The 27,795-nt window shown below is 51.0% G+C and overlaps 1 protein-coding gene across 3 annotated transcripts; it reads right to left on the bottom strand.

The window, feature by feature from the left end:
• Nucleotides 1-92: 92 nt before the first annotated feature.
• On the bottom strand, nt 93-27,092 carry UACA (uveal autoantigen with coiled-coil domains and ankyrin repeats). Of its 3 annotated transcripts, XM_059482032.1 has the most exons (19): nt 26,973-27,092; nt 16,342-16,475; nt 15,751-15,839; nt 14,943-15,007; nt 14,187-14,244; nt 13,186-13,256; nt 12,989-13,095; nt 11,932-12,113; nt 11,459-11,496; nt 11,229-11,312; nt 10,342-10,449; nt 9,350-9,382; nt 8,749-8,847; nt 8,514-8,550; nt 7,806-7,858; nt 3,838-6,498; nt 3,144-3,296; nt 1,843-1,908; nt 93-1,762 (listed from the first exon to the last, which is right to left on the bottom strand). In XM_059482032.1, the coding sequence occupies exons 1-19, from the start codon at nt 27,027-27,029 to the stop codon at nt 1,691-1,693; spliced, it is 4,167 nt and encodes a 1,388-aa protein (XP_059338015.1). In that variant the 5' UTR covers nt 27,030-27,092; the 3' UTR covers nt 93-1,690. The 3 variants fall into 3 exon arrangements, with proteins under 3 accessions (XP_059338015.1, XP_059338017.1, XP_059338018.1); XM_059482034.1 differs by lacking the exon at nt 9,350-9,382; XM_059482035.1 differs by lacking the exons at nt 8,749-8,847; nt 9,350-9,382.
• Nucleotides 27,093-27,795: the final 703 nt, after the last annotated feature.

Below are 27,795 nucleotides of genomic sequence, written 5' to 3'. Positions count from 1 at the left end.
TTCCCCAGGATTTACACAGTGCACACCTATTAAAGCTCAAAACTCCACTGGTATTTCTGTACCGTAAAAAGAATTGACCACTACAATGCAAAAAAAAGAAGAAACCGTTTTATTGAAGTAATGCGGGAGAGATTTAGAAAAACATACCTAGAACTCCCTGGATAAGGAAACACAGTATCAAAATAGGCCAGTTAGTACAACAAAACAAATCCTCTCCAGTAAGTTTCAAGTAATGCAATCATAAAAGAATTTGGCTAAAAAGTAACTCTTTACTCTGAGATGTTTTCTGTAATAGTCCTCTAAGAAACTAAAGGAAAGCAGCAGCAGATCTGTTTTACTACAGACACATATTTAGTAAATATATTAAGGGTATTTCTATATAAAACCTGCCCTGCACATCCATCACTGTCTGGAGCCTCCACGGGGCCTCTTCAATCCTACAAGACTCTGCCCAAAAAGGGAGAAAATAAAAGGAGATAAACACAAGTGTAGTGTAAAAAAAGGAGCCCAGGGCCTGGAGGGGCAGCTGGGGGAGCCCAAACAGCACAAAGCAGGGAACTCTGACTTCAGCCCTCATTTTTCAGGAACATGGAGGGGAAGTTTGGCTTTTCTGCATCAGAATGCCGCATTCCCCCTTGGTGGTTATCAGCAAAGGCTTTTAAAAAGCAGACTGAGGTCAGCACTCACTGGTGCTCAATTTAAACAGCCCTGTTCCTTAACAGGCTCATTTTTCAAAGACTTCCCTTGAACAGTAACAAATTTCATGGTTTGTTTTTTTTTCTTTTCATAAAACTTCCTTATGGAAACCATCCTTCAGTTAAAAACGAAGCCTTGTTTCATGGGGAGATTCCAGCAATTAAAATTTCTCCTTCCATTAATCCTCACTACTGACATCTCCCCCATCAATAAGATTAAAGCACATCATTTACAGTTCAGACTTCCATGAGCTGGTGTTTGAAAATGCAGTACGTGAGCTGCTCAGTCCCAGCCTGAGGAGGAATGAAATTGTGCAGCAGCAGGACATGGCACTGCTGCTCCCCAAACCAGGCCACTCCAGCCTGCAGGAGTCAGGATTGAAGCATTCAGGGACACTCTGGGGGCAGGGAGTGTTAGTGTTTGGATGGAAAACCTGATTTTTTTAAGTCTTGTAGAGGCAAAGGCACTAAATCTTAAGCTTATATATTAAATAAAGGCTGTAACTTGGCCAGCCAAGTTACAAGAGACAGCAAAACACCTTCCTGTGCGTGTCACAGCACATCCTGCTCAGCCAGCGTGACAAATGAGCCACTTTCTCTTAATCATTAAGGGACATCCACAGCTACAACACTCAGCCACACTGCTCTGCACAGTTTATTTTTAAGCATCCCATAAGAGTTCAAGTTCAAGGATCAACTGAAGCTTCTGGGTATAGGTCCTGCTTTAACAAGTGGTCAATCAGACATTAAAACAATTTAACCTCTATGTCATCATTTTGACAGTTTTAAAAGATGTTCTAAACCTTTTATCCACCTCATGATAAAAGCACCAGGCCTGAGATGCCACAGCCCCGGTTTAATGTTTGATAGGAGAAAATGCTTCAGCTTTGAGCGCTGTTTGGCGTTGGGAGGCTGTGAGTGCAGCTTTACCAGCACCACCAATTCAGTATCAGCACGAGGGCCCTGCAGTTCTCACTCCCCAGCCCCAGCAGCACTCAGCACACCAGGCCCTGCCTCATGCGGATGATCTGCAGCAGGGCAGCCTGCACATCTTCATCCATGTGACCCTGCGGGAGCAAACACCCATCACAAACACCGAAACCCCCGTGAGCATCACCCTCCCTCCCAGGGGACCCTGCAGCCTCACCTGGACAGCGCTGAGCAGGTGTGTCCTGTACACTGCCACCACCTCCTGGTGCTGCCGCGCGGCGTCCTGCGGGAGGCAGCAGGGACACGGGTGAGCTCCGAACACCTTCAGCCTCTGCTCCCTCCCCTCCCAGCCCTGTGCTCCTGGGCTTGGGCACTGCCACACCAGCCACAGCTGAATTTACAGGTTTAACTTTTATCCCTTCCACTAATCAAGGAAAAAAAGTGACTGCTCTTCTGCTGGGAGAATAATCACTGAATATCCTGAGCTGGAAAGGGCCATCAGAGCCCGGCTCCTGGCCCACTGTGGTGGTGGTTGAGAGTCTGGTCAGAAAGAAAGTCAGATAAATTTTCCCAGACATTCCTGTGGGAAGTTTTGAGAAAACTCAGATAAAGAATTAAAACAATCCCACAACTAGTATTCTGAACTTGTAAGATGTTTACAAGTGTTGTTCCTAATTAACCAACAGTGTAAGCAGTGTTAATTGAACATCAATCAAGTCCAAGCTTCTCAGATCTATCTATAAAAAGAATGTGAGTCTAATAAACTCAGCTTTTACCTTCTAGAAACATCAGTCATGTTGCTTCATTCAGCCATCCTCAATACAACAGTGACAGCCCTGCACACTGCCTTCATCACCAGCATCAGCTATTGGGTTAAAACCACCCTTTTTAGAACACTTTGCCTCATAAGAATCAGCCCTGCAAATACTCTGATAGATGTATTTGTGAATCTGAGCAGGAGCAGAACTCACTTTGCCCAGTCACAGCTTTAATAATGAGCTTCACTGAGGTAAAGTGTGCACAAAATCCCAGCACTCAGGATATGTCCTCTGCTCTGTCTGTCAGTGCTTCATGACAAACAACACACCCAGGGCTTGCAGGCAGAGGAACACAACTCAAAGCCATTAAGAAATTACCACCTCAGCCTTCCAAGGTGAGAAAAAAATATATGGTTGTAAGAAATGGCTAAAGCTGAGCCTGCATTCAGAAATGGTCTTGGCAGGATTACAGCACAGTATCACATAAGCACAAATTCTCCCACTCTGCTTATATCCCTTTTATCTGGAGAAGCTGTCAAGTGTTGCAACTCAAATTGAAGAGGAAAGCAGAAAAAAAAAAAATGTACAGAGAAGCAGAACTCAGGGGCAAAGGCCCAAGCAAACAACGGATGGTGTGCTTGTGAAGTGTGAGGCTGCGGTCCCACCCCCTGCTCCAGCGGGCACATCCACATTTCCCTGTTTACACAGGGAATTAAGCAATGCTACTGCACGTCAGACAACACCTTGTGTGAGCACTTACAGCCAGCTGCTGCTGGAGTGTTTTCACTTGGCTCTGGAGCAGTTCCACCTGCTGGTTGTGCCTCTTGGAGGGGATCCCAGTGGTGTATGTCAGCTGGGACAAGCCGTTGAGAGCCTGCTTTAACCGCTCCACGTCGTTCAGCAGTTCTGTTATCTTTAAATAAAAAAAAAACCCACAGAAAACGCCATTTAAGGATGTCTCACTGCAGACTGCTCTTTAACATTCTTTCAAGTCTGATGAAGCCCAGCAAGCACTGAAGGGTCTTTGTCCCAGCTTGCAGAGAGGACTTTGCTTTGCTGACATGCTGGTTGCCATTGTGCTCCCTGGCACTGGGGTGTGGCAGGTACAGTGACATAAGAGACTGAAAAAAGGGAGGATCTAAGGACATTCCAGGTCTGACTTCTAGGAAGAACAGTGAACCTTTAGAAGGCCAGCCAGAGATGCCCAACAAACACAGCTCCAGAGGAAGCAGGAGCTGATATCCCCAAAAGTCTGAAGCTTTAACAGAATTTAAACACTACACAATGTCCAGAACATATAAGGGACTGGAAAAACTTTGCATGATGTAAAATGAGGACTTCAGCTGCTTTGGGCCAGCCCTGAGTTCCTAGTGCTCAGCACAAAGCGGTGCTGGAGCACCTCAGGAGCTGAATATTGAGCTGAGAGCATCAGGAGCACGAACCCCAGATCTCACCTTGTTGTCCTTGGCTTCCACCTGCTTTGCAGACTCCTGGATCCTCTTCTGCAGGTCAATGATGGTTGTCAGCGATTTGTCACACCTCTCCTTCTGGTCCTTGATCTCCTGCTCGATGCTGCAGCTCCTGAGCTGGAGCAGCTCCTTCTCATCCTTGAGGGACAGCTCGCTCCTCCTGGCCTGCAGGGCCTCCTCGCAGGCCTGCTCGTACTTGTGGCTCATGCTGGCCAGGTGACCGGCCATGCTGCTCACCTGGGCCTCCAGGGCAGCCTTCATGGAGCTGTACTCTGCCACGGCCACCACCTCCTGGCTCTGCAGCTCCGCCAGGGCCTGCTGGCTCTGCCGCAGCTCCTCCCGCAGCCTCAGCACCTCCTGGCTCTTGGCCTGCGTTTCCGCCTCCTTTTCCTCCAGGCCGCGCTTGATGGCCGCCATTTCCCCCTCCAGCCCTTCCTTCAGCTGGGTGTACTCCACCAGGGGCACCGAGGACTCCTTCAGCCGGGCCAGCTCCTGCTGCAGCTCCCCGACTCTGAGCGTTTCCTTGTGGTACCTCTCCTCCTTGCTGCTCAGGGCCTGCCGCAGCTCCTCCACGGTGCGGCCCAGAGCCTCCCTCAGCGCCTGCAGCCGCTCCGCCGGCACCTCGTGATCCGCGGCTCCCTCCTGCTGCCCCTCCTGCCCCGCGTGCTTCCTCAGCAGGGCCCTCAGCTGCTGCCTCAGCTCCTCCATGCTGCTGGCACACAGCCTCTCCAGCTGGTGGGACTTCTCTGCCAGCACGTAGTTGTGCTGCAGGTCGTGCTGGATGGACAGGAGCCCGCTCCGGAGCTGCTCGCTCTCCTCTCTGCACCTCTGCGCCTCCTGCTCGCTGCCCCTGCACCTCTGCTGCTGCTCCTGCAGCTGTGCCCGCAGCTCCTGCACCGTGCCCTGCAGGCTCTGCTCCCTGTCCTCAAAGGAGGCCACCGGGGCGTACTTGGACTTGATGCACTCTTGGATTGTGTCCAGTTCCTTCTTCTGGGCTTCAATTTCTGCGTGCAACTGTAAGATTTCATCTTGCCCCCTCTGGTGCTCAGCCCTAACGGCAGCGTTGCTCTCCTGCAGCTCTTGCACGCTTTTATTTAAAGTATTTACCGTGGCTTCGTGATCCTTTAAACTGATATACTCCGTTTTTAATTGGGTCTGTAAGAGTTTCACCTTGTTTTTTAAAGCTCCGTTTTCTTCGTTTACCCTCAGGAACTCCTGCTTTATCTCTCCAATTTTGCCCTTCAGGTCTGACAGCTCCCCGTTGGTCTTTTCCAGGGTGCTGTTGAGGACAGTTTTAACCTCCTCGTGCGTGGTGGCCAGCACGTACTGATCCCTCAGGGTCTCTCTCAGGCCCGTGTTCTCAGCCACCAGTTTGCCCACTTTTGCCTGCTCCTCATCATATTTCTTCTGAAGCTCAGCAAGCTGCTTCTCAAGCTCAGTCCCATTAGATTTTAAAGCTTCCAGCTCTTTCTTGTGCTGCTCTGGAGACAGGTACACAGCTTGCAAGTGGCTGATATTCTCATTTAAGTTGTTCTTCTCTGCCAGCAACTTTTCAGCTTCTGCTTTGCTTTCATTGTACTTCTTTGTTATTTCAAAAAGCTTTTTTGTCAGGTCACCCACAGCCAGATCGTTTGCTTTCTTCAACTCCTCATGAATTTTTAAAGGCACATTCTGGCTTTTAATTTCAGTTTTTAGCATCTGGACTTGCTGTTTCAGCACCTTGTTATCAGCCTGCAATCTTTCAAGTTCCTTCTGCAGAGTCTCATTCTTCTGTGATAGCTCAGAAATTGCCTTCCCCAGCTCCTCTTCCCTCTGCTCAAACCCACTCCTCATCTGCTCGTGCTCCTCTGCCTTCACATGCTGTGCCAGCTGAGCTCTCTGGCTCTCAGACTCCCTCTGTAACAGCACCAGCTCTGCCTGCAGCTTCTCCCGCTCCCCCTCCACCTCTGCTAACCTCCTTGCCTTCTCCTTCACCTCGTTTGACAGCAGACCCTTCACCTTCTCCAACTGCTCTGCGCTCACGGACTGGGCCAGCTTGGCCGCCGTCTCCCTGAGCTGCCCTTCCAACTCCGTGACATTCCTGCCCCTTTCATCTCGCTCCATCTCCACCTTCACCAGCTCCTTCTGCAACCTCTTGTTTTCCTCCACCAGCCTGCCCTCGTCCCTCCGGAACTCTGCCACCAGCAGCTCGTTCTGCTTGATCTGGTTCCTCAGTTTCCCCACCTCGGCAGAGGCTCCCTCGTACTTGGCCTTCATCTCCTTGAGCTGCTCCTTCAGCTCCTCCGTCGCCTTGCCGCTCCCCGAGGCCACCTCGCTGGCCAGGTGCTCCTTGAGGGCCAGGAAGTGGCTCTGCATCTGCTTCACCTTGCCCTCGGAGTCGAACATCCTCTTCTGCACGTCCTTCAGGGCGTCCTCCAGCTGCCTGACCTGCCTGTCGGACTCTGCCTTGCTCCTCTCACACTCTGACACCAGGGCTCTGCACTCGGCGCCCTTCAGGGCCAGCTCCCTCTGCAGCTTGCTGATCTCCTCCTTGGCTGCCCCAAAGCTGCTCCTCAGGCTCTCCAGCTCCTTCTTCAAAGCCTCCTTCTCGGAGCTGGGCGGCTGGCTAGGCAGGGACAGCTCCAGGGGCCTCAGCATGGACCGGGACTGAGGGCAAATTGGCACAAAAAATGGAAGTTCGCACCTCTGACAGGTCATGTACATGTGTTTATTACTTATTAGTTAGTATGGGAACTGCCATTATTTAGAGTATGGGAACTGCCATTACTTAAGGTATGGAAACTGACACTACTTAAGGTATGGAAACTGACACTATTTAAGGTATGGAAACTGACACTATTTAAGGTATGGAAACTGACACTATTTAAGGTATGGAAACTGTCTAAAATCCAGTTGATCTGAGCATCACTAGTTCAAGACATTTTTTTTTCTTTTATTTTTTAGGTTAAGTTATTCTTGCCCCTATTAGAGAACAGGTATTTCAGCCTTTAAGAGCAAAAATCTCAAATACAGCTCTGCATTACTGCTCCCCAATCATGGAATGATTTGGGTTGGAAGGGACCTTAAATCCCACCCAGTGCCACCCCTGCCATGGCAGGGACCCTTCCCCTGTCCCAGGCTGCTCCAAGCCCTGTCCCTGGCCTGGGGCATTTCCAGGGATCCAGGGGCAGCCCCAGCTGCTCTGGGAATTCCAGCCCAGCCCCTCCCCAGCCTCCCAGGGAACAATTCCTTCCCACTATCCCATCAAAACCTAGAGGGGCAGGTATAATGCATTGTTTCCACTTCCTCTGTTCTGCATTCATATTTAGTCACTCATCTGCTAGAACAAATTTAATTTATTAAGATATTGCTCCCATCCCTCAAGTGCGTGAAAATAATTTTATAAGGAATCAGAGCAGAGTGCCATGGCTAACAGACCCTTCTTGCTGAGAGGGCTGAGGAGTGCAGTCACTTGGAATTCTAGAAGGGTTTGGGTTGGAAAGGACCCTAAAGCCCATCTCAATCCACCCCAAAGAGTCTGCTGGACCTTGTTTGTACCCAAATTGTTGCTTTAAAAGGCTGATAACTATCAAACAGAATTGTCAGGGAATTATTACATAGCATGCAGGAAAATGAAATAATCTGTATATTCTATTATTTTATTATAATAATATTATTATAATATTATAATATATTAATAAATTAGAAAAATATGATGGAGATGAGTCCCCAGTTTACAGAGTGACTGTGTAAAACACATTTAGGAGGGCTCAGGACAGCTCTCCCAGCATTTCCAGCCTGTCACAGACAGGACTCTAGAGGGCACCCGCAGTAAAAAATAAACACAGAAAAGCAAGAATTCCCCAAAACGGTGTGCTCAGAAGCAATGCTCAATAAACACACTTTTATAAGCACGTTTAGCTTTCCCAGCACGACTATCTCAGAGTTCCTTCCAGTGGTAAAATATTTATTACCTGGGATTCCACTGCAAATGCTTGGCCTTGTTTAAGTAATAAATCTTCTTTTCCTGGATTTTGAAAGCAAACAGTGTTTAGCTCTGGTTAAAAACAGGAACACAATCACAAGAACACCGATTTTCCTGCCCAGCTCTATTCTGGTCACTGGGGTCACGCCAGGCTGAAGGCCGGTGTTTAAGCACTTGTTATTAAAACAACTTCTACTTAATTAATCCCCACGGGAAGCCTGGCCAAAGCCCTCCAAAGGAGGAGGACAGAAGTGGTTTGCCAGGCTGGTTCTGTCCTGCAGAAGGGGCAGGGCTGGCAGCGTGCCCAGCTCATGGCTGCACCAGCCATAGCGACCCCAGCAGGGAGAGCATCCCCTGCCCTCCCCACTCCTGCAGGCAGCCAAACCCTCCAAATGCCGTTGAATCTGTCAAGAGCCCTCGTGCTACACAGGGCAGGGCAGGCCTGCAGCTGGGCTGGAGGCAGGAGGCTGGGAAAGGGCTCGTTCCTCACACAGGTGGGAGCTCAGGTGCTGCGCTGAAGGCAGAGCTGCTCCGCTCCAGCTCTGACACTGCCACAGCTGCAGCCCCCAGCCAGGGCTGGGCACGAGGCCTGCCTGCATTTCAGACCAGCAGGAAGAGATGACCGAAAATCCCCTTTCATCCCTGTATTCCAACACCCCGTCATGCACAGCAAGCTTTAACAACTAACTGTACTCACTGTTTCCAAAGTTACCTCCAGACCCCGCAGAGTCGCCCTAAAATCAAAGGGCAAGAAACAAAAGTAAGGCTCAAAATTCATTTCACATTTCTTGTCTATGTTAAACTAGGGTGAAGGGGCAGGGAAAGCTTTTGCAATGAGATAACCATTCAGCACTTTCAGCAATTTAACATGCTGAAGTACTTCCTACTGTAAATACCAATTGCTATATCCCATTTCAAATCACTCAACATACTTCATAATACTTGAGTTTAGCTTTGAGAGCTTCAATAGTCCTTAAACTTTCTTCCTGCTGCTTTTCCTTGGTAGTCAGGATTTTCTTCAACTCATCTTTCTGAAAGAGAAGGAGTGCCACATAGCCAAAGCCACAAGAATGGACAGGGTTGTAAGACCTCAATTTGAAGAGTTTAGACAGAACTTCAACCAAGATCAGCACCAAAAGAATCCCTAATTTTTGCTTCTGGAGTTCTTCATGACTGCTCCTTTACAGGAGGAGTCTTGAGGAATGAGTCAAGAATATGCACCAACATAACCTGCTGCTGTTTAATTAATTCATATTTGTTAGTCTTGCATTACTAAAAGTCACTACAGAGATGCTTAATATTATCAATGTGCTCAATATCCTAAGTGCGCATTAAAGGAGCCATGGGAAGGACAATTATTTGTAGTTACAGAAATGCTGTGCAGCTGCATAAGCTGATCCATAGCAGTAGATGCCTCACTTGGCATTTTTAGGTAGCTTTTAAGTAGTGTATTTACAACTGCAGAGGAAATAGAAGAGAGAGCTGCTTCCCCTGCTCCCCAGTGCTGTTACACCTGCAGGTGACACATCCTACCTCATTCTCAAGATCATCTGCAAACATTTGCTCCTGCAAAAATGACAAAAAATCCCCCCCCAAATAATTTTTTTAATGATGTTTAAGGGGCTCACACACAGTTCATCCGCTGACAAATCTACCCCAGCTTCTAACGCTGCCCTTCCAGTTTCCATCCAGCTGTATTGCTCTGTTTCCTATTTCTCTAGCCAGGAGTTAGGGGTGTCTGACAGAGCAATGTCTGAGAACTGGAATATCTCCTGTTTTCCACCTCAGACACTACTGAGGCAGCCAAGTGCAGCTTTTCAGAAGAAGTTTGCTGATTTGGGGAAATGGCTATTAAGAAGCTCATTTTATAAAGGCAATGCTTTAAACAGGAGTTCAGAAAAGCCACTGACTGCACTAAGAAATATTCTACCCATGGGCTACATTTAGGAGAAGCTGCATAAATGTACCTCTACAAAAATACAGCAAAGGAACAGCCTCCACAAAGCAAAAAACCAACCAAAAATCCTCTTTGTATTTTCTTTCTACAGGTCACACTTAGACCTCCAAAAGGAGGGAAATTTTTTTTAAGATCAACATTTCAAATTTGGGTGAGAAACTTCTGTCGGAAACCTTTGGCTTTGTTTTCTTGCTGATTGAAGAATTTTTTCTCTTGCTTGCACTTGCAGTAACAGCTGGAAAATCAGCTGATGACAAAGCCCTGCCACTCACCACCTACATTTAATGGAAAGATGAAGCTCAGCTCCAAACTGCAGCACTCCAGAGCAGCCCATGGCTCAGCTGCACTGGGGGGCAGAGCCACAGATGCTGCTGCCCAAATTTCTGGGTGTCAGGCAAGGACATGGCACCAGCCCCCTCACAACTGTGGTGTCACTACAAGACCAGAGGCTTTTCCAGCAGACAATGGGGACACACATTGCAGTGATTCCCAGGAAAGCAGATCCTAACCCCATGGGCCTGCCTGTCAGCCCCAGGTGGCTGTCCCAGCTTTCCAAGCCTTGCTTTACCTCAGTGAGCTGCAGCTGTAGCCCACTGATTCTGTCCAGCAGCATCCTCTGCTCCTCCTGCACTTCCCTCATGCGATCCTTCAAATCTTGGTTTTCCAGCTCCAAGTCCTTGAAAGTAAAATATGGCATTTAGAAACAAAAATTGAGATCTCCCCACACTACACAGACATTGGGAAAGGTAAAGACTCTGAGCCAGCAGATTGAACAGCTACTGAGCACTTTGAGCCCTGCCCAGCCTTTTGAAAGCTGCAATGACAAGGGAATGAGAAGGGAAAATTAATGCTGGTTAGTGGAACAATTATGACACAGATTATTTTTAGTATGACACAAACATACATCTCTCGAGACTGATTTTACTGCAGAGGCAGAAGGTTAAGAGGTAGGAAAGGTTAAGACAGGGACACTTCCAACTATTTATTACCCAAAAAAGGTGCAGTTTTTTCCTGAAAAAAGTTTACAGCTCCTCTGCATAATTGCCACATCATGCAATTAGGTTTGAAGCAAGCAGCAGTACATGACCTTTGCTGATGGATCATCAGTGCTCACCCCAGCAGCCCAGCCTGCCTTGGTGCCTGTGCCTCCTTATCCCATTGGGAACCCCCAGGTGCTCCCTGCCCACCCACCTGAGAGCTGGGCTCCTTCTGTGCCTCCTTATCCCATTGGGAACCCACAGGGTGCTCCCTGCCCACCCACCTGAGAGCTGGGCTCCTCCTGTGCCTCCTTGGGAACCCACAGGGTGCTCCCTGCCCACCCACCTGAGAGCTGGGCTCCTCCTGTGCCTCCTTGGGAACCCACAGGGTGCTCCCTGCCCACCCACCTGAGAGCTGGGCTCCTCCTGTGCCTCCTTATGCCATTGGGAACCCACAGGGTGCTCCCTGCCCACCCACCTGAGAGCTGGGCTCCTTCTGCAGCAGCTGCAGCTCCTCCTGTGCTCCACAGCCCCGGCCCCACTTCTGGGCCACGCTGCAGACCTGTCAGGGCAGCAGGGGAACATTCCTTCAGATCCCTGTGCCATCCCACCTCCCCAGTTCCCACTGGGACAGGGGCCACCCCGGCCTCAGCCCCCCACAAATGATGCCCCCTCAACCCCTCAGTGACACATGGCTTCACCAAGTACCTTTTGCTCAGCCTGCCCTCTCTTGATGCTGTCTCTTCCTAAAAAGGCACCACAGAAACGGGGAGTTACAAAAGGCATTTAGTTCAGATCCGTGCAGCAACGTGACACATTCAGCTAATTCCATCCCCTTCCACCCTGGGAGGGCGTTTCAAAAAATAGCTCACCACACCCCCAACTAATCAAACATGGAAACATCCACAAGGTTTCCTATAAAATAAAGGCTATTTATTGCTATAAATAAGGGTAAATAACTCCCACGATCAATACTGTTAAGCCCTCAAGGCATCAGAGCCTGCAACCCTCTAAAAGCTTTGCTAAAACCACACAACCCCAAAACTGCCCTTCCCCTCCCAAACAGGCAGATCATAACCTTTGTGGTCAAAGCACCACAGCTGCCCTCCCAACCAGCCCCAGGAGCCACGGGAGCACGGACACAATCCCACCCCCAGGAAGGGGCTGAAGGTTCCTCCTACCTCTGCTGGAGTCCTCAACGGCAGCTTTTATTAAAGCCAAAATGTCAATATTGTCCCCAATCCTGGCATAGTAAGCACAGTCATGGCCAAGGCCATCAGTCAACCCAACATCAGCACCATTCCTGAGCAACACCTCCACGGCATCCTTGCAGCCATATTCACAGCCTAACATTAGGGCAGTCCTGGCATGGGAGAGAGAGGGGTTGAGAGATCTGGGACCCCACAGAGCATCACTCACAGAGCCAACCCTGGTACAAGCACGTCTGATCACAGGAACCTCAGCCAGGGCACCTTCCCTCTGCCCACAGAGGAAACAGACACTCAGCAATGCTTAAATATTTGTGCAAAAGCAAACAACCCCACCATAACAACAGCATTTCTTTAAAACCAGCACAGACTCGCTGCCTTTGAAAGCCACCCAGTGTCTGGAGAACTGCCATGACTCTGGTTTCCTCTACCAGATACAAATCAACAGACACAACAGACACCGGGCAAGGAGTTCAGACAAGGTTTGGAGAGGGGGGTGCCTGGGAGCCCTGGCAGAGCTCCCCCAAACACTCCCCCTGTAGCTGCGGGACGTGCAGTGTGAGTAGCCAGGCTTTGTCCCACGGCAGCCTCATGTCAAGGAGGAACTCTCCAAGAAATCACTGGCAAAAGCAGCAGCTACAAACAGAACCCAGGAATAAACAGCTCAAGGTCCCTTGGGAGCTCCAGTGGACTCAGGACTTCTTGCCAGAGCACCATTTCTGCCATGGCCCTTGTGCACATTGATCCCAAGGGCTGCTTGGGACAGAAAAACCCTTTAAAGAACCAAGTGCAGGTTCCCTGCTGGCAAGAACAAGCCTGGGAATATTTTGGATGCCAGCAGGAGCAGGAAAAAAGGCCAGGTGTTCAATTGGCAGATCCACTCGTGAACTGACTCCCAGGTTCTCCTCCCCCAGACTGAGCACACATCCCTTCTGCCAAGGGCAGCCTTCCCCCAGTGCCAGCCATTCTGCCAAGGGGCAGCCTCCCCCCAAGTGCCAGCAGGAGCCCAGCAGTGCCCTGCAGGCCTTACCTGCTCTGCTTGTCCCTGGCATTGACGTCGGCGCCCCTGTCTATGAGCAGCTGGCACACGGCGGGGCGGCACATCTGGGTGGCCAGCACCAGCGGTGTCCTCCCGTCCTGGGGGACACAGGGGACAGCGTGAGGCCAGGGAGGAGGCACAGGGGGGGCAGCGGGGAAGAGCAGGAGGAGGGGGAGGCAGCCCCTTACCCCGTCCTTGGAGTTGACGGCGGCGCCGTGGTCGCAGAGCAGCTGGATGCTGGCGGAGCAGTCGGACATGGCTGGGGACAGAGCAGGACAGAGAGGTGACAGGGGCAGGGAGGGGACCTGTGCTGTGACAGCAGCCTGGGGAGGGCCCAGGCACAGCCCTGGGGGTGTGTTTCACCAAAACCCCCATGGCTGGGCTGAAGGGTGACCGGGCTGCAGGGCTCAGCTCTCACACCACCCACAGCAATCGGACACTGCTGCGCAGCACAGGGAGGCTGCAGGAAAACACACACAGCATCAAACACTGCTGTGCCACACACTGCAGCACAGGGAGGATGCAGAAAAACCAGAGCAAAGGCTCTTCACCCACCCCCAGCACTGCCCTAAAACTCTGCTCGTGATGCTTGAACATTCTACCCAACTTCACCTCTGTCGCAGACATCTTTTCATGAAAAATCCTTTCTTTAGGATTTCTCCTCCTGAGAAGCTGAGGCGCCTCAGGAACACAATGTAAACAGTGATTATCTGCTGCTGTGGAATGCAACAGGTGCATCTGTGATTGGTCTCATGTGGTTGTTTCTAATTAATGGCCAATCACAGTCATCAGGCTTCGGCTCTCTGTCCGAGCCACAAACCTTTGTGATTATTCCTTTCTATTCTTAGCCTAGCTAGCCTTCTGATGAGAACCTTTTCTTCTAGTCTTTTAGTATAGTTTTAATGCAATATATATAATAAAATAATAAATCAACCTTCTGAAACATGGAGTCAGACCCTCGTGTCTTCCCTCAACATAAGACCCCTGTGAACACGGTCACACACCTCAAACCTCCAAGCTCTGTAACATTGTTTTATATTGTCATGACATTTGTCCTCAATAACGAACTGAACAATCTCTCCTTCTACAGCCACCAAAATTAAAAGAGAAGGATTCAGCCCATCTGGAAGTAAATGCATTAATTAAATCTTTGTTTCCATACAGTTACCAGCAAAGGAAAGCCCTTCACCTGCATCATGAAGAGCAGTTCTTCCCTGGAGATCCACATTCTCTGTTGGACAATTGTACTGTTAAAATAAATAATCCCAGTTATCAATCAGAATCCAGGCTGCATTTACAACATCAGGTGTTTGAGCTTTAAATTAAAGCAATAAAACGTGATTTAAGTAAAAAATATGCACAAGAATTGCACAATTCATTGGACTTCTCACAGATAATGAGCCTTTATATCTGCATGGAGGCATGCATCAATTAAAAGTTTAAAAGAACCCATTCAAAATAAAAAAAAAAAAAATCAAATGATCATACACTGACCAGGAATAAATGAAGAAAAAATAAACATCACACAAACCTAAGACAACCCTCAAATGCTGTTTCATTATTGAGAGTTTGTGCCTATAAATGCCACAATGTTTGAAGAAAACACTACTCTGGAGCAGCCAATATTGCTGTTTCTAAACATACAGGGAACAGAAGCCTTTTAATGACACTCAGCCCCACCTTCCTCAAGAACCACAAACTATAACTTGATTTGACAGTTTATGAAAAGATTAAAAAAAAAGGTTTATTTTCTTTATTTTAGCCCTCTTTCGGTTCCAACCTGGAATTTAACATGAAAAGGTCTTCCCCCATGACTCTTATTCTTAAAAAACAATCTGATTGGTTAAGAAAGAAATCCCATATCCCAGTTTTGAAGCAGTGCATGTAAAGCCACCTTTCTCCCCTCAATACAAGAGCTGTGAGAGACAAGCTGTATTTTCAGTACCTGCAGGAGCTTCTGCAAGCACAAAGCATGGCCATACTTGGCAGCCAAGTGCAGGGCGTTTCTGCCTGAAAACAGAGAACAGCAGCTCAGGTTTGGGTCAGAGAATTCCTGAGGAGTATTCCCAGCATTTTAGATCCAACAGTCCCTGTGTGCCAGTCCCTGCAGATCTGTGCTGAGACATCTCCTCTCTACACCTCACTTTGTTACAGTTCCTTTGTGAAATTCATCTTGAAATACTGCATCTGACTCCACACAAGGATTTAAAAAATCAACTCTCCCATAAGAGGAGGAGGCCAAGTTATCTCTGTAAATTTTCTTGTTCTCAGCTTCATATTAAACCTGATAAATTCTGAGTAACAACCTGAAAATTAGCAGCTGTTTTTGACTGTCGCTTCCATAAGACCTTCCACAAACTCTGCTACCACTCAAGGAAATCTGGAAGGTTCTGAGCTCCTGAGGCTCAGCTGGGCACACAAACACCTCCCACAGCATTCCACTGGATCCTCACCTCGAGTTCATTCAGAACTGCTCTTACCCTGTTGTTCTCACCCAGAAATGCTGATCTCACCAGCGAGTCTGGAGCACATTATAAACACAATTATAACAGCACAAACCCACATTCCTTAAGTTCTGCTGCATTCACGAATTCCATGACAGGCCAGTTTCCTCCAGACCAGCAACCAACCACACAAATAATTTGGTTTTTACCAGCTTCAGAAAGAAGGAGGAGCTATCCTGTGGTCCAGCTGAACTTTATTTCAGGATGAAACTCAGCTGGAAGCATTTTCAGGGCCTGTGAGGAACCCACCTGCAGCATCAGTGGCTGTGATATCAACTCCGTGCACCAGGATGGTGTTCAAGCAATCCAGGTTTCCCTTTGATGCTACAACATGGAATCTAAAAAAAAAAAAAGAGAAAAAAGAGAAAAGACCTTGCTTAGGCACAGCTGGTTTGTACACAAAAATGGCAATATTGGGCAGGAAAGCCAAAGCAGCAGGGAAGTGCTGCAGGGGCCAGCTCTGGACAGCATCCAGAGTTAAGGGTTCTGCAAACATTACTCCGAGGAACAAGGCAAATTTCCTGAGAAACAATCATTATTTACCTGGATCAGTGAACCAGGTGAAATACCAGGGGGGTTTCAGTTTCCCTCTAACACTCAAACCTGGCAAGAGCAAGTGTTTAAACACTCATCTCCACTCAACTGAAGATTGTTTGGGAGTTTCCCTTTGCAGCCAGCTGGGCTCCAGCTTGGTGGAGCTAGGTTTAGATGAGGCGTTACACAGATTTCTGTACCCAAGAAGGTTTCTGGAGCAGCAGGAGGATGATTTCCATACTCTAGTGCAGGAGGATGGTTTTCAGCAGCCCCCAGCAGCATTCCCAATCTCAGGAAGTCACTTACGCGGATCTCCCCTCCACGTCCAGCTTGGTGGGACTGACCCCCTTCTTGGCCAGGATGGATGAAACCTTCTCCACATCGCCCCTCTCAGCTGCCTTCATTAGCCTGTCATCGTACTTGCTCCAGTCTGGGTTCAGCTGGGGGACAGAAGCACACATGGGAGTTTATGGAGCACCAGGAGCCACCGGGGCTGAGCCACAACAAAATCCAAAACTGGTTTACAAACAGCGCTGCACCCACCAGGGTGTTTGGAGCTATTTGTGCAACAGCCCTGTCACTGTTGTTGGCACTGAACAACGTGCAGAGCTCTGGGACAGCCTGGTTAAATCACTTTGGTCCTAAAGAAGACCTTTAGGATCAAATTTCTTTGGTTTTCCTCATTCTGTTTCAGTTTGTCATATTCCGACAACAAATGGATGCACTAAAAATACACTCCAGGACATGGCTTTTCCTGCCTGTGCCAGACTGTTCAGTGGGTCAGAAATTAGCTAAGTGTGATGCTCAAGGGAAGGACAGCTACTGACTGAGCTGCAGAAGGAAGAAATTCAAAGCTGATAGCGGGGAATTGCCTGCAGTTCCCAAAGCACTGTGGAGGGCAGAGAGATCCCAAGCCAGTTATAAACAGACCACCACCACCCAGCCCCAGACAGCCCTCACCCCCCACTCCTCTCTTATTTACTTCAAACTCAGAATTTCAGGCCCCAGGCCAAGCCTCCCATCCCAAAATGCAGAGCTTGCTCTCTTCCCTGCCAAGCTGTCCCTCTGGATGGCTCAGGGCTTTTCAGGATCCTGCTCTGGGACAGAAACCTCACATCCATGCTGGACACTGATGGCTGGATATCCAAGGAGCTTTTAAGGGAAGAACAAGGCTTCCAGAGCAGTATTTTACTCAAAACAGGAGTGTAACATTCAAATCTAACTCTGCACAGCAAAAGGATTTGCTGGTAAGGGTGAGACACAAGCAGCCTGCAGGTGCATGAAGTTACTTCTCAGTGTGGGTCAGAAATTCCTCACAACATGAAGAACATTAAACCAGGAAACCCCAGCCCAGGGTTTAAGTAAAAGAGGAGACACAAAAAAGAACAACCCCAAAAATCCACTGCCACCACCTGCAGTGATTTGTAAAAGGGAGCTGCACTCGTGATCAGAGCAGACAGAGGGGATCCCATCAATCCACACAAATATCTCCAAAGGGTGTCAGAAGATGATTCCACACCGTTCAGTGGTACCCAGGACAAGAAGCAATGGCCAAAAACTAAACCACAAGAATTTCCACCTCAACGTGAGGAAGAAGTTCTTTCCCCAGAGGGGGCAGAGCTGGATTCTCCCTCTGGAGCCATCCCCACCCCAGCTGGCCATGTCCTGTGTCACCTGCCCCAGGTGAGCCTGCCTGTGCAGGGGGCTGGGCCTGGAGCATCCCCAGAGGGCCCTTCCAGCCATAACAACTCTGGGTGATAATCTTCATCTGCTTTCCCACAATAAACAAGATTACTGTAATCACCAAGGCTTAGCCGCAGCTAACCCAGTCCAGCCCTGCTAGAAGCGACAGGAGTAATAAAAATAGAGCACTAATGAAATTAGCACCAGGGCTGCCGGGCTGAGGTGCAGCGCTGACTCATCAATCAATTAACACATCCATTAGCCTGAGAGCCAAGGCAGCCTGGCCCGAGAAGGCACTGCTCTGGTGACATCACCAGTGCCATGTCCAGCATGGACAGGCTGCCCTGCAAAGCCACCTCCTCATGCAAGGCTCAGCTTTTCATGCCAAATACCTCGGGGACTGTGCACACACAGCATCACAGCCTGTGCTCCCGAAATTCTCCTGGTGCCTTCCCATCCCTACAGGACAGAGACCACACCTTGGGTGCTCATTCTCACTGGGGCGGGATTGCTGGGTTGATACCTGCCAGCACAACTCACCGAAATGCACAGCAAGCCCTCCCAAATCCTCCCCAGCCAGTCCCTGCTCCCATTTTATAAAAGTTCTGATTAACAGAAGCATTACTTAAAAAAACCCAACACTTCAGTCATTTGTACCCATGGCCTATGGCGCACTAAGTTTAAAAGGGGATGAAGAGACAGGACACAGGGAATCATTCCCACTGCCAGAGGGCAGGGATGGATGGGAGATTGGGCAGGAATTCCTGGCTGTGAGGGTGGGCAGGCCCTGGCACAGGGTGCCCAGAGCAGCTGTGGCTGCCCCTGCATCCCTGGCAGTGCCCAAGGCCAGGCTGGACATGGGAGCAGCCTGGGATGGTGGGAGGTGTCCCTGCCATGGCAGGTTGTGGAATGGGATGAGCTTTAGGATCCCTTCCAACCCAAACCATTCCACGATTAAATCATTATATATTTAACAAACACATTTCACATTCAGGGAGATTCCTCGCAGGAGGAGTTGCTAAGGAGATACAACACTCATCAATTAAACAGAACTACTACACCCCATTTGCACAATCAAACCTTTCACATTTTTTCAGTAATTTTTGCAAATTCCTGCCGGGATATGAAACCCCAGCTAGAGCTCCCAGATACCTACTGTGTCCCTGGCTGCACAGGAGAACCAACAAATCATGCTGAACTCGAGGTGCCAGGAGCCACCAGCCCGGTCACATCTGCCCCGGCTCACGGCGAGGAACCGCTGCCCTGCGCCGCCCGCGGCTCCTCCTGCTCCATCCTCACTTAGCTCGGCTCCCCGAGGGTGCTCTCCCCATCCTCAGCATCATCCTCAGCCTTCATCACTCTGAGGAGCGCGCGGCCGTGCTGCCCAGAGCCGCGCTCGGTGCCGGACAGATGGACGGACAGACGGCGCTCAGGGAAATACTGCCCGGACCCAGGAGCTGTAAACAACACGCAGGCAGCCTCACCAGCCCGATCTATTTTCTGATAAGGCACTACTTGATAGGCAGGCAATAGAAAGCAATAGCTATTAATACATTCCCGGCGTGCCCGCGCCCTGAGTCACGGTGCTGCAGTGAGCTCAGGGGCCAGGCACGTCCCAGCCCCGCAGACAGGCGGGCCAGCACTCCTTGGAAAGGACAACCACGCTCCTCGTCACGCCACGGGCACCCACAGCACTAATAACGCAGCAGCACCGAAATACTCCCCGCAGTAATTCCTTCCCCGCTCTGCCGCAACCAGACTCGGGCTCGGGCTTCAGACAGCCGCAACCGCCGAGCAGATGGAATGCGTGATCCTATTTTGACAGAAATGTAACCCATTTTAAATTAGAAAACACACATGCCTCCGCTTAAAAAAAAAAATCTCCTTTTGCAGCGCTGAAACCCTTTCTGAATAAAACCTGGTTTCAGCTTACTGCTGCTGCCAGTCTGTCTCCCAACATGTGAAACGAGAGGAGTCACAGAGGCTGTGAAAACATTAAACAGACAGCACAATGATTAACAGGAGGGAGATGGAGAATCCCCTTTCACAAGTTTTAAATTTAAATGGAGAGCTCCCAAGTGCCATATTTAGAGGAGTAGGTCAACAAGACAAGCAATGCACTGTTTTGTCTGCAGGAGAGAAACCTGGTCCAGGGCCAGGAAAGCCACTTACACTCACCCTGGAGGACACACTCCAGAGGCTGCAAATAACCTCATAAATGGATCTTCTCAGCAGAGAATTCTAAAATCAATCGCTCAGATTTGGGCAAATTCTCTCTTTGCCATAAGTTGTGAGCTGTCCCCTCATCCCCTGTGTGAGCACCAGCCTTTGCCCCACAGCACCAACATTCCCCAAAGAATGTTCCAGCATCTCTCTGCAATTAGCATCCACGTGACAAAGCCACTCCAAAACAGTGCAGTGACTGTGTTGTCTTCTGACCACAACCAAGTCTGTCTCCTCAAGCTAAAAATGGGTATTTTTGGGGGGAGAATAAATACACCACCCAAGTGGCTGCAACAGAAAAGCCCCACTTGACCAAAATCAGTTTGGTGAGAAATGCAGGTAAGACTGTGGCTTCCAGGTGTTCATCCCAAAGGTTTTCCTTGTCTCCATCTCATCTGCCTGCAGACATCCCTCGTGTCTCATGAGCTGCACTCATGCTTGCCCATGGCAAGGGGTGGGATGAGCTCTAAGGTCACCTAACCCAGCTCAGAAATACCTGCTGTAACTCAAAGCAGCTCCTAAGCCCTTCCCGGCGAGCTGGGATAAAGCTGTGAAAGCGAGCCCAGCTCCTGCCACCACGGGGCCAGGCTGATCCTGTCCCCAGCACAGCCCAGCGGGGACACAGCCCGGTAATGCCATTAGTGGGTGACATAAGCACACGGGAGAGCAGAGAGCTCTGGGGACACTGCCAGCACAGCACAGCTCACACACACTCAGCAGCCCTTCACAGAACCCCAGGAGCAGCTGGAAGGGATTCAAATCCCATCCCATCCCAGCCCTGCCATGGCAGGGACACCTCCCACTGCCCCAGGTGCTCCCAGCCCAATGTCCAACCTGGCCTGGGATCCAGAGCACCTCACTCCCTCCCAATGAGGAATTTCCCCCCAGAATCCAACCCAAACCAGCCCTTTCAGAGCCACGGCAGCTCACACGTCCCCCAGGCCCCACACTTTGAGTGCCTGCTCTTTCTCCAGAGGGCAGAGTTCATTTGTCATCAAGCCTACATGGGGACAGACACACCCTGCCCTTTAAATGGCACAAAGTGACAAAGGCTTTTGAAGTACACTGACAGAATGAAAGGGTAAGTTAGATTAGAAAACTGGTTTTTAAAAATATTCCCCAGGTGCAGCTTCCCCTGCAGCACAAGGGCACTTCACTAAACCCATCTCTCCTGAAGAATTTGGCTCACCTGTCTGAAAAAATACTGCACATACTGGGTTAAACCCCACTGGGGCAAGCAGAAACGGCATTTTTTGTATTTTACAATCAGATCTCACTTCCCAGGACACGTCTGTCCCCACGTGTAAAGGCTTTGGAGCACCAGACTGCAGGAGTGGGATGTGGGTTTAGTCTGTGCAAGGGAAAACCAGACACAGCCTGAACACAGGGCTCTTGTTTCACCCTGCACCTTCCCACAGGCAGCACTTTGTGTTACAGCCTCATTCACCAAAAATCCCCCAGAATAAAAAAGCCATTCAATGCCACAAAGTGGGCCAGGCTCAGCTCAAAATGGGATAAGAATCAGCAGTTCCCTTAGGCCTGCTCTGGTTTGGTATCGTGCTGAAAACATTCCTGTCAGAAACTCACCTAAACAGCTGTGCCTGGTGTGCTTAAATGGAACTGCAGCCTGTCATCAATGCAGGTAACAGTGTCCCAGTGAACAGCTTAAAGCAGGCAACTACATCTCCTCAGAAACATCCCTGATTTTACCCTGTTCTGAAGGTAGTTTCCTCCCAAGTCAGCATATCCTGTCAAGACCTATCTATTAAGAATCAAGAAAATTCAAATTGACTTCTAGGTCAAAAAATCCTCTCAAAATGAAATTTCCCGCTGCAAGGAGTGAGAGATCCCCCACAGCAGTGCCAGTTTCTCTCTTCCAGGCTGTGCCAGGGGAAAATCCACCAGCAGCAACCAACAAGAGCTCATGGGCTACCCTGGAAGTGCCAAAGGATTCTGCCTACAACCCCTGCAGGAGGCAAAGCCGACTCAAAGAACTAAAAACAGCCCCAGTTTTGTTCTCAAACAGCTTTCCCATATCTCACGGCCAACACAAAACTCAGAGAGCTTTCCTGATAAAACAGCCTGAGAGTGCCAGCCTTGAGGCACAGCCTGGACAGCAGCAGAAGTGGGCAGAGCTGCTGGGGCCCTGCATCTCCCAGCTCTGCTGAGGACATCCCTGGTTACCTGGGGCCAGACTCACACCCCAGGAACATCACACCTGGGTAACGGGGAGCCCTGCCAGCCCAGCTTCACCCCACGGCAGAAATATTTCCCCTTTAAACAGGAGCAGGAGCAGGGGCAGAGTCCAGCTGCCAGCAGCAGCAGCACAGCTCCTGCCTGCCCAGGGCTCCATCAGCTGCAACTTCTGAGCTCTCAGGCAAGGCCCCATTGATCTGTGTGCTGCCATTTATTAAAGCATCAGGAGATGTCAGGGCGATAAACCTGACATGAGTAAAGCACACAGGGACCAGAGCACCAAACCCCAGCCATGGTCAGCCAGCACTAAAGCATCAGGAGATGTCAGGGTGATGAAAGCTGGTGTGAGCGCTGCAGCCGGGACCAGCCCTGAGCACACGGGGAAGGAAGGGAGCACCAAACCCCAGTGAGTGGTGCAAACAGGATCAGCCTCAGGTGCCCCAGCATGTGCTTGCTAGCATTAATATTTAAATACTGACAAAGTACTCCATAAGTTGCTTCTACACAAAAGGTCATGTGAACTCCAAGCAGATAAGCAGAGTGCTTAACTGTGTAATTATGTCTGCACATCAGCTCAGGATACTGAACTCCCAGGCCTGCACTGAACCTGCACTCTTTTAAATATTTTTAATTGCTACATTCCAAAGCGATAAAGCATTAACTCTCCTTTCTACGGAGCCTGAAAATTACACTGCACCTGTAAACAGGCTGCACCACAAAGCTTCTGCTGCACCACAAATTGCCAGTTGTGTTTCTTCAGCTTCACCCCACAAACAAGCTCTAATTCCACTTAACTAAACGCAAATGAATCACAGAGAGATTTTTTTTCCAAGAACAAACACATTAGCACGAGCCTGAATAAAGCTTCCTGGAACCAAACTTGCTCCGAGGAACAACCCCAGCCAGGCCAGGAATGACATTGGAATATTACAGTGCAGTGGCTGCTTGAGGATGCCACGGCAAAGTCACCTCAGGGAGGGGGGACAGGGCAGAACTGCTCCAGCCAGAGCAGCAGCAGCAGCACTGGAAAATTCTGCTGATGGGTCAGGGCACCGAGATCAGCCTGGCTGACAAACTGCTCTGTGCCCTTGCACAGGGCACAGTCAGGACACAGTGCCACAGAATTCTTGTGCGTGTACAAACTCTCGTGTGCCCCCAGCAGCACCAGGCTCTTCTTCTGTGAAAAACCCTTTAAAGGGTTAAAATCAGGTTATCAAACACCTGGTTTTCATGTCACCCCTTTGGTTACTAATGTGCATTTGTCAGCACACTGGGGCTGTAAATCTCTGCTAACATTGATGCTGCTGCACAGCCAGCAAGAGGTGCTGCTGATGAATTAGCAAACCCCAGCAGCATCCGTCACTGCCATGACAAAGGGTCAGCCCAGAGCAGGAGGAGGTACCTGCCCTCTCTGCTGCTGACAGGCCAGGAGCAGGTGTTTCATGTGCACTGGGTCACCCACAGAGCCCCACTCCTCTCCCAGAGGAAAACTCAGCCACTCAACAGAGCTGGCAGCACCCACGGGGAAAGGAGTGTTGACACAGCCTTGAACAAGCTCAGCTGTCACTGACTCCCGAGCTTGTTCAGAGATTCGTTTAATAATCACAGCTCATTATACCAGGGCAAGTGCTCAGGTGTCCCTTTGTTCCTTGCACAATGCTTTCACGCTAATTATACGGCAGCTTTGGTTTCTCTTAATTAAACAAAACGCAGCACCACTTTTCCCAGAGGAGAGGGGATTGGTAGGAGTTTTCACATGGTTTTGTAGCTGCTCATCCCCATCACCCCTTCCAGGTGATCCCCATCACCTCCCCCAGGTGAGGACCATCAGCAGGTGATCCCCATCACCCCTTCCAGGTGATCCCCATCACCTCCTGCACCTGATCCCCAGCACCCCCTCCAGGTGAGGCCCCTGAACCGTGGGGATCCCACTCCTGGGGCTGCAGCTCCAGCTCTGCTCACAGCACCACCAGGAACCCCACTGGTGGTTTCCCAGTAACTCCAGGTGCCCCTTCCCTGAATTCCAGGCCCAGCTGAGGGGATAACACACCTGAGACCGAGCAGAGCCCTGCCCAGCTGTTCCCCCAGAGTTACAGCAATAAGCAGGTGCCTTTCCCCTGCAGAGGCCACTGTCAGAACTCTGAAGGTCCATTTGCAAAGGTCAGACCCAGAGAAAACAAGTTTTTTTGCAGAACAATGAACCAACCCTTCCCCAATCGCCTTCTCAAGAGAGACCAAGCAGCGAGTATCTCACAGGTACGGACACAACTCCCAGCTCTGCTGAAGAACACATTTCCTTATCTCAATCCAGGTCCCAGACACACATTTATGGTGTCAGGATGTACTCTGCAATCTCAGAGGCACGGGCAGTGGGAGCTGCTGTGGTCCCAGTGGGATTGAGGACATTAATTAAGACCTTTCCTGTAAATGCTGGTGGATGAGGCACCTCCCCTGACCTTCACACCCCACAGAAACCCACACACAACTTTCCAGCCTGCCCTCCTGCTAATGCCAGGCATTTGTCTCACTATGCAGAGCACTGAACAGGCTGCTCAGATGATTTTCCAAGCACCAGCAGCACCAGCTGGAGCTGGCAAAACCAGGTAACTCCACTTTCAGGTTCTGGATAACTGTGGAACTGATAATAACTAACACGGTTTTTACTTTCTGCTGCTTTTTGTGGCTTCCCTCCAGCACAAATCAGTAACAAAGCCATTCCCATCAGAAGGCACGTCACTACCACCTTCACCTGGAGGAAAACTCGCCAAAGCAGGAGGAAAACTCGCCAAAGCAGGAGGAAAACTCGCCAAAGCAGGCTGGATTAGGTTTCTCTGCCCCCCGCAGGTCACAAGCTGGGTGAGGAGAGGAGAGGAGAGAGGGATGAGGTTTCCCAAAGAGGCAGCCCTTGTGCACTCCTTTCACCAGGATCTCTGAAGCTGCCGCTGGCAGGGATCCCACCCTCTGCCCCTCCTTCCAGCAGAACAGAGACCGGCTTCATCCCAAACACCCACCGCGATGGCTCTGTCCCCCACAGAGAACATTAAAAGTCGCTATTTGATGAGATGCTGGAGTGATCACACAACCAAGCTAACAGGGGAAGTAAGTTTACTATGCACAAAAAATCCCTGTTTTTACAGGATCTTGCTGAAAGGAATTTCCCTGCACGTATTTCAGAGTAACTTCAGCTCTCAAAGGTATTGAGACTGCTCAAACCTCCTCTGAAGAGAGGGTTTATTGGAAGTGAAAAATCTCCATGTCTACTCAAAACCAAACACAGGTGCTGCCAGGCTTTGTTTGAATGTAATTACCGGGCTAATTTGAGAATAACAAACAGCTCTAAAGTACAGGACAGCTAATGAACACGGAGCAGTGCCAGCCCACGCATGACAAATCCTCATAACAGGCTCATGAATCACTGTGGAGCCTGGGAGCTGTCATCAGCCAGGGCAGCACCCCAGAGCAGCTCCAGGTAACATCCTCAGAGCAGGATTTCAGAGATGGCCAGGCACCATCCTCAGAGCAGGATTTCAGAGATGGCCAGGCACCATCCTCAGAGCAGGATTTCAGAGATGGCCAGGTAGCATCCTCAGAGCAGGATTTCAGAGATGGCCAGGCACCATCCTCAGAGCAGGATTTCAGAGATGGCCAGGCACCATCCTCAGAGCAGGATTTCAGAGATGGCCAGGCACCATCCTCAGAGCAGGATTTCAGAGATGGCCAGGCACCATCCTCAGAGCAGGATTTCAGAGATGGCCAGGCACCATCCTCAGAGCAGGATTTCAGGGATGGCCAGGCACCATCCTCAGAGCAGGATTTTGGAGATAGCCACTATCTCAAAGGACTGCTGATAAAATCCAGCGCCTGGCATTCACCTCCCTGTGCCGCTATTCCCCGCAGCCAGCGGTGAGTTCAGCAGAGGAGCACAGGCACAGCTCGGGATGGCGAAGCATTCACTAACAGGCACAATTAACGATAATTTACCGCGCCAACAGCTTCCAAACGCGGCTTTCTCCAGTTACAAAAAACCTCCTCCCTGAACTAAAGTCATCCGCGGGGATGAATGAAGTGAAAATAAAGGCCGACAAAGCCGGTTAAAGGCAGCTAAAACCGGCCTGAATTTTGGAAGCCGGACAGAAGGGGCAGAGAACTGCACCATAAAACAGAGGTGCATTTCCAGAGGTTCTGCCTGGTTCAGCCCGGCATTCCAGAGGGGATGAGCGGCATCCACAGCCGCGTGCTCACCAGCTCCCTGTCCACTTTCCGAGCAATTCCTGCATCAGGAGCGCTCCGGTTTCACATCAATCCCTAGCGCGGAACCCGCTCCTGCCGTGCCCCGCGCACGGACCGAGCGGCCCCGCGGCGGCTCCGCACCGGCTCCCCAAGGTTTGGGGAAAAACGGCGTTAACGTGTGCGGGAGCCGGGACACGGCGGAGGGGCACGGGGAACCTGTGGGGTCAGCCGGAGCGAGAGGCGGCTCGGGGCCGCTCAGTCCCGCTCCTCCAGCCCCGAGCTCGGATCCCGGGCTCTGCTTACCGCAGCTCCCCGAGCTCTCCGCTCCCCGCCGAGTCCCCGTTCCCGGGGGAGCCGGGATCCTCCGTGCTCTGCGCCCCGAGAACCGGACCCTCCGTTCCCCGCCCGTCCAAACACCGGGACCTCCGAGCTCTGCGCCCCGAGAGCCAGACCCTCCATTCTCCGCCCCTCAAAACGCCGGGACTCCCGAGCTCTGCCGCACCCCAGGACACCGGACCTCCCCGTGCTCTGCCCCGCCGGGATCTCCGTGCCCTGCCGCACCCCGGGACCCCCCAGCCAGTCGGGGGCCGTGCCCCGGCACCCACCGCGCTGCCCCCGATGACCGCTTCGTGCTTCTTCAGCCGGGACTTGAGGCTCTTCATGGCGCGGCCGCGGGCGGGGGGCGCGCACCGCACCGGCCCCGTCGCGCTCCCGCCGCCGCCGCCACGGCCGGGACGCGCCGGCTCCGCCCCGCCCACCCGCGCCGCGGCCAATGGCGGTCCGCCCTCGCGGGCGCTGCGGCCAATCAGCGAGCGGGGCGGAGGGGAGGGACTTCCTCGTGGCGGAGGGGCGCTGGCGGCGCGGAGCCGCCCGGCCGGCAGGGGGCGCGCGGCGGGCGGGGCAGGCGCGCGGCGGGGGGGGCGGCGCTCTGGCCCGGGGCGGCCCCTCAGGGCACCACAGAGAGGGCGCGGCTGCGGCTCCTGGGGCTCGGGGAGAACCGCCGGGAGAACCGCCGGGATAACCGCCGGGGAAAGCACCGGGACAGGTGCACGTGGGGCCGGGGGGACATCGTCTCTGTCCTCTCAAGTACAGAGCTCCCGTGGCTGAGAAGGAAGCTCAGAGCGCTGCCGCTCACCTGCTCACCGAGCCAATGGCCGCCGTGCAAACAGTCTGTGCAATAAACGCGACCTGTGTGCACAAAGGAATGAAGGGGTCACGCCGCAGAGGCCCGAGCTGGGCACAGGCAGCGGTTTAAACAACACAATGAATTCCAGCCTCGGCGTGAGCGTGTCCGAGCTTCAGTTCAGTTCTGCTTGTCCCAACTCTTATTTACTGTCCCCTTCTCACCCCATGTTCCCCACAGCCCCACCACACTGCACTGATGACAGAAGGTTTTAAAGCTTATCTAACATTTATTTAATTACAGCC

This window comes from Ammospiza nelsoni, chromosome 14 (assembly GCF_027579445.1).
Source record: "Ammospiza nelsoni isolate bAmmNel1 chromosome 14, bAmmNel1.pri, whole genome shotgun sequence".
Classification (NCBI taxonomy): Eukaryota; Metazoa; Chordata; class Aves; order Passeriformes; family Passerellidae; genus Ammospiza; species Ammospiza nelsoni.
The sequence above is the reverse complement of the archived record's forward strand: the minus strand, read 5'-3'. Positions and strand labels throughout refer to the sequence as shown.

What these genes read in the sequence shown, in the direction of transcription:
- UACA (XM_059482032.1), bottom strand. Translation starts at nt 27,029, where the DNA reads ATGAAGAGCCTCAAGTCCCGGCTGAAGAAGCACGAAGCGGTCATCGGG. An exon ending in AACTGCTCTTCATGATGCAG is followed by an intron (nt 13,257 to 14,186) that starts GTGAAGGGCTTT and finishes CTCTGTCCCCAG; the next exon opens with CCATGTCCGACTGCTCCGCC. An exon ending in TGGAGGTAACTTTGGAAACA is followed by an intron (nt 7,859 to 8,513) that starts GTGAGTACAGTT and finishes TTCAAAATCCAG; the next exon opens with GAAAAGAAGATTTATTACTT.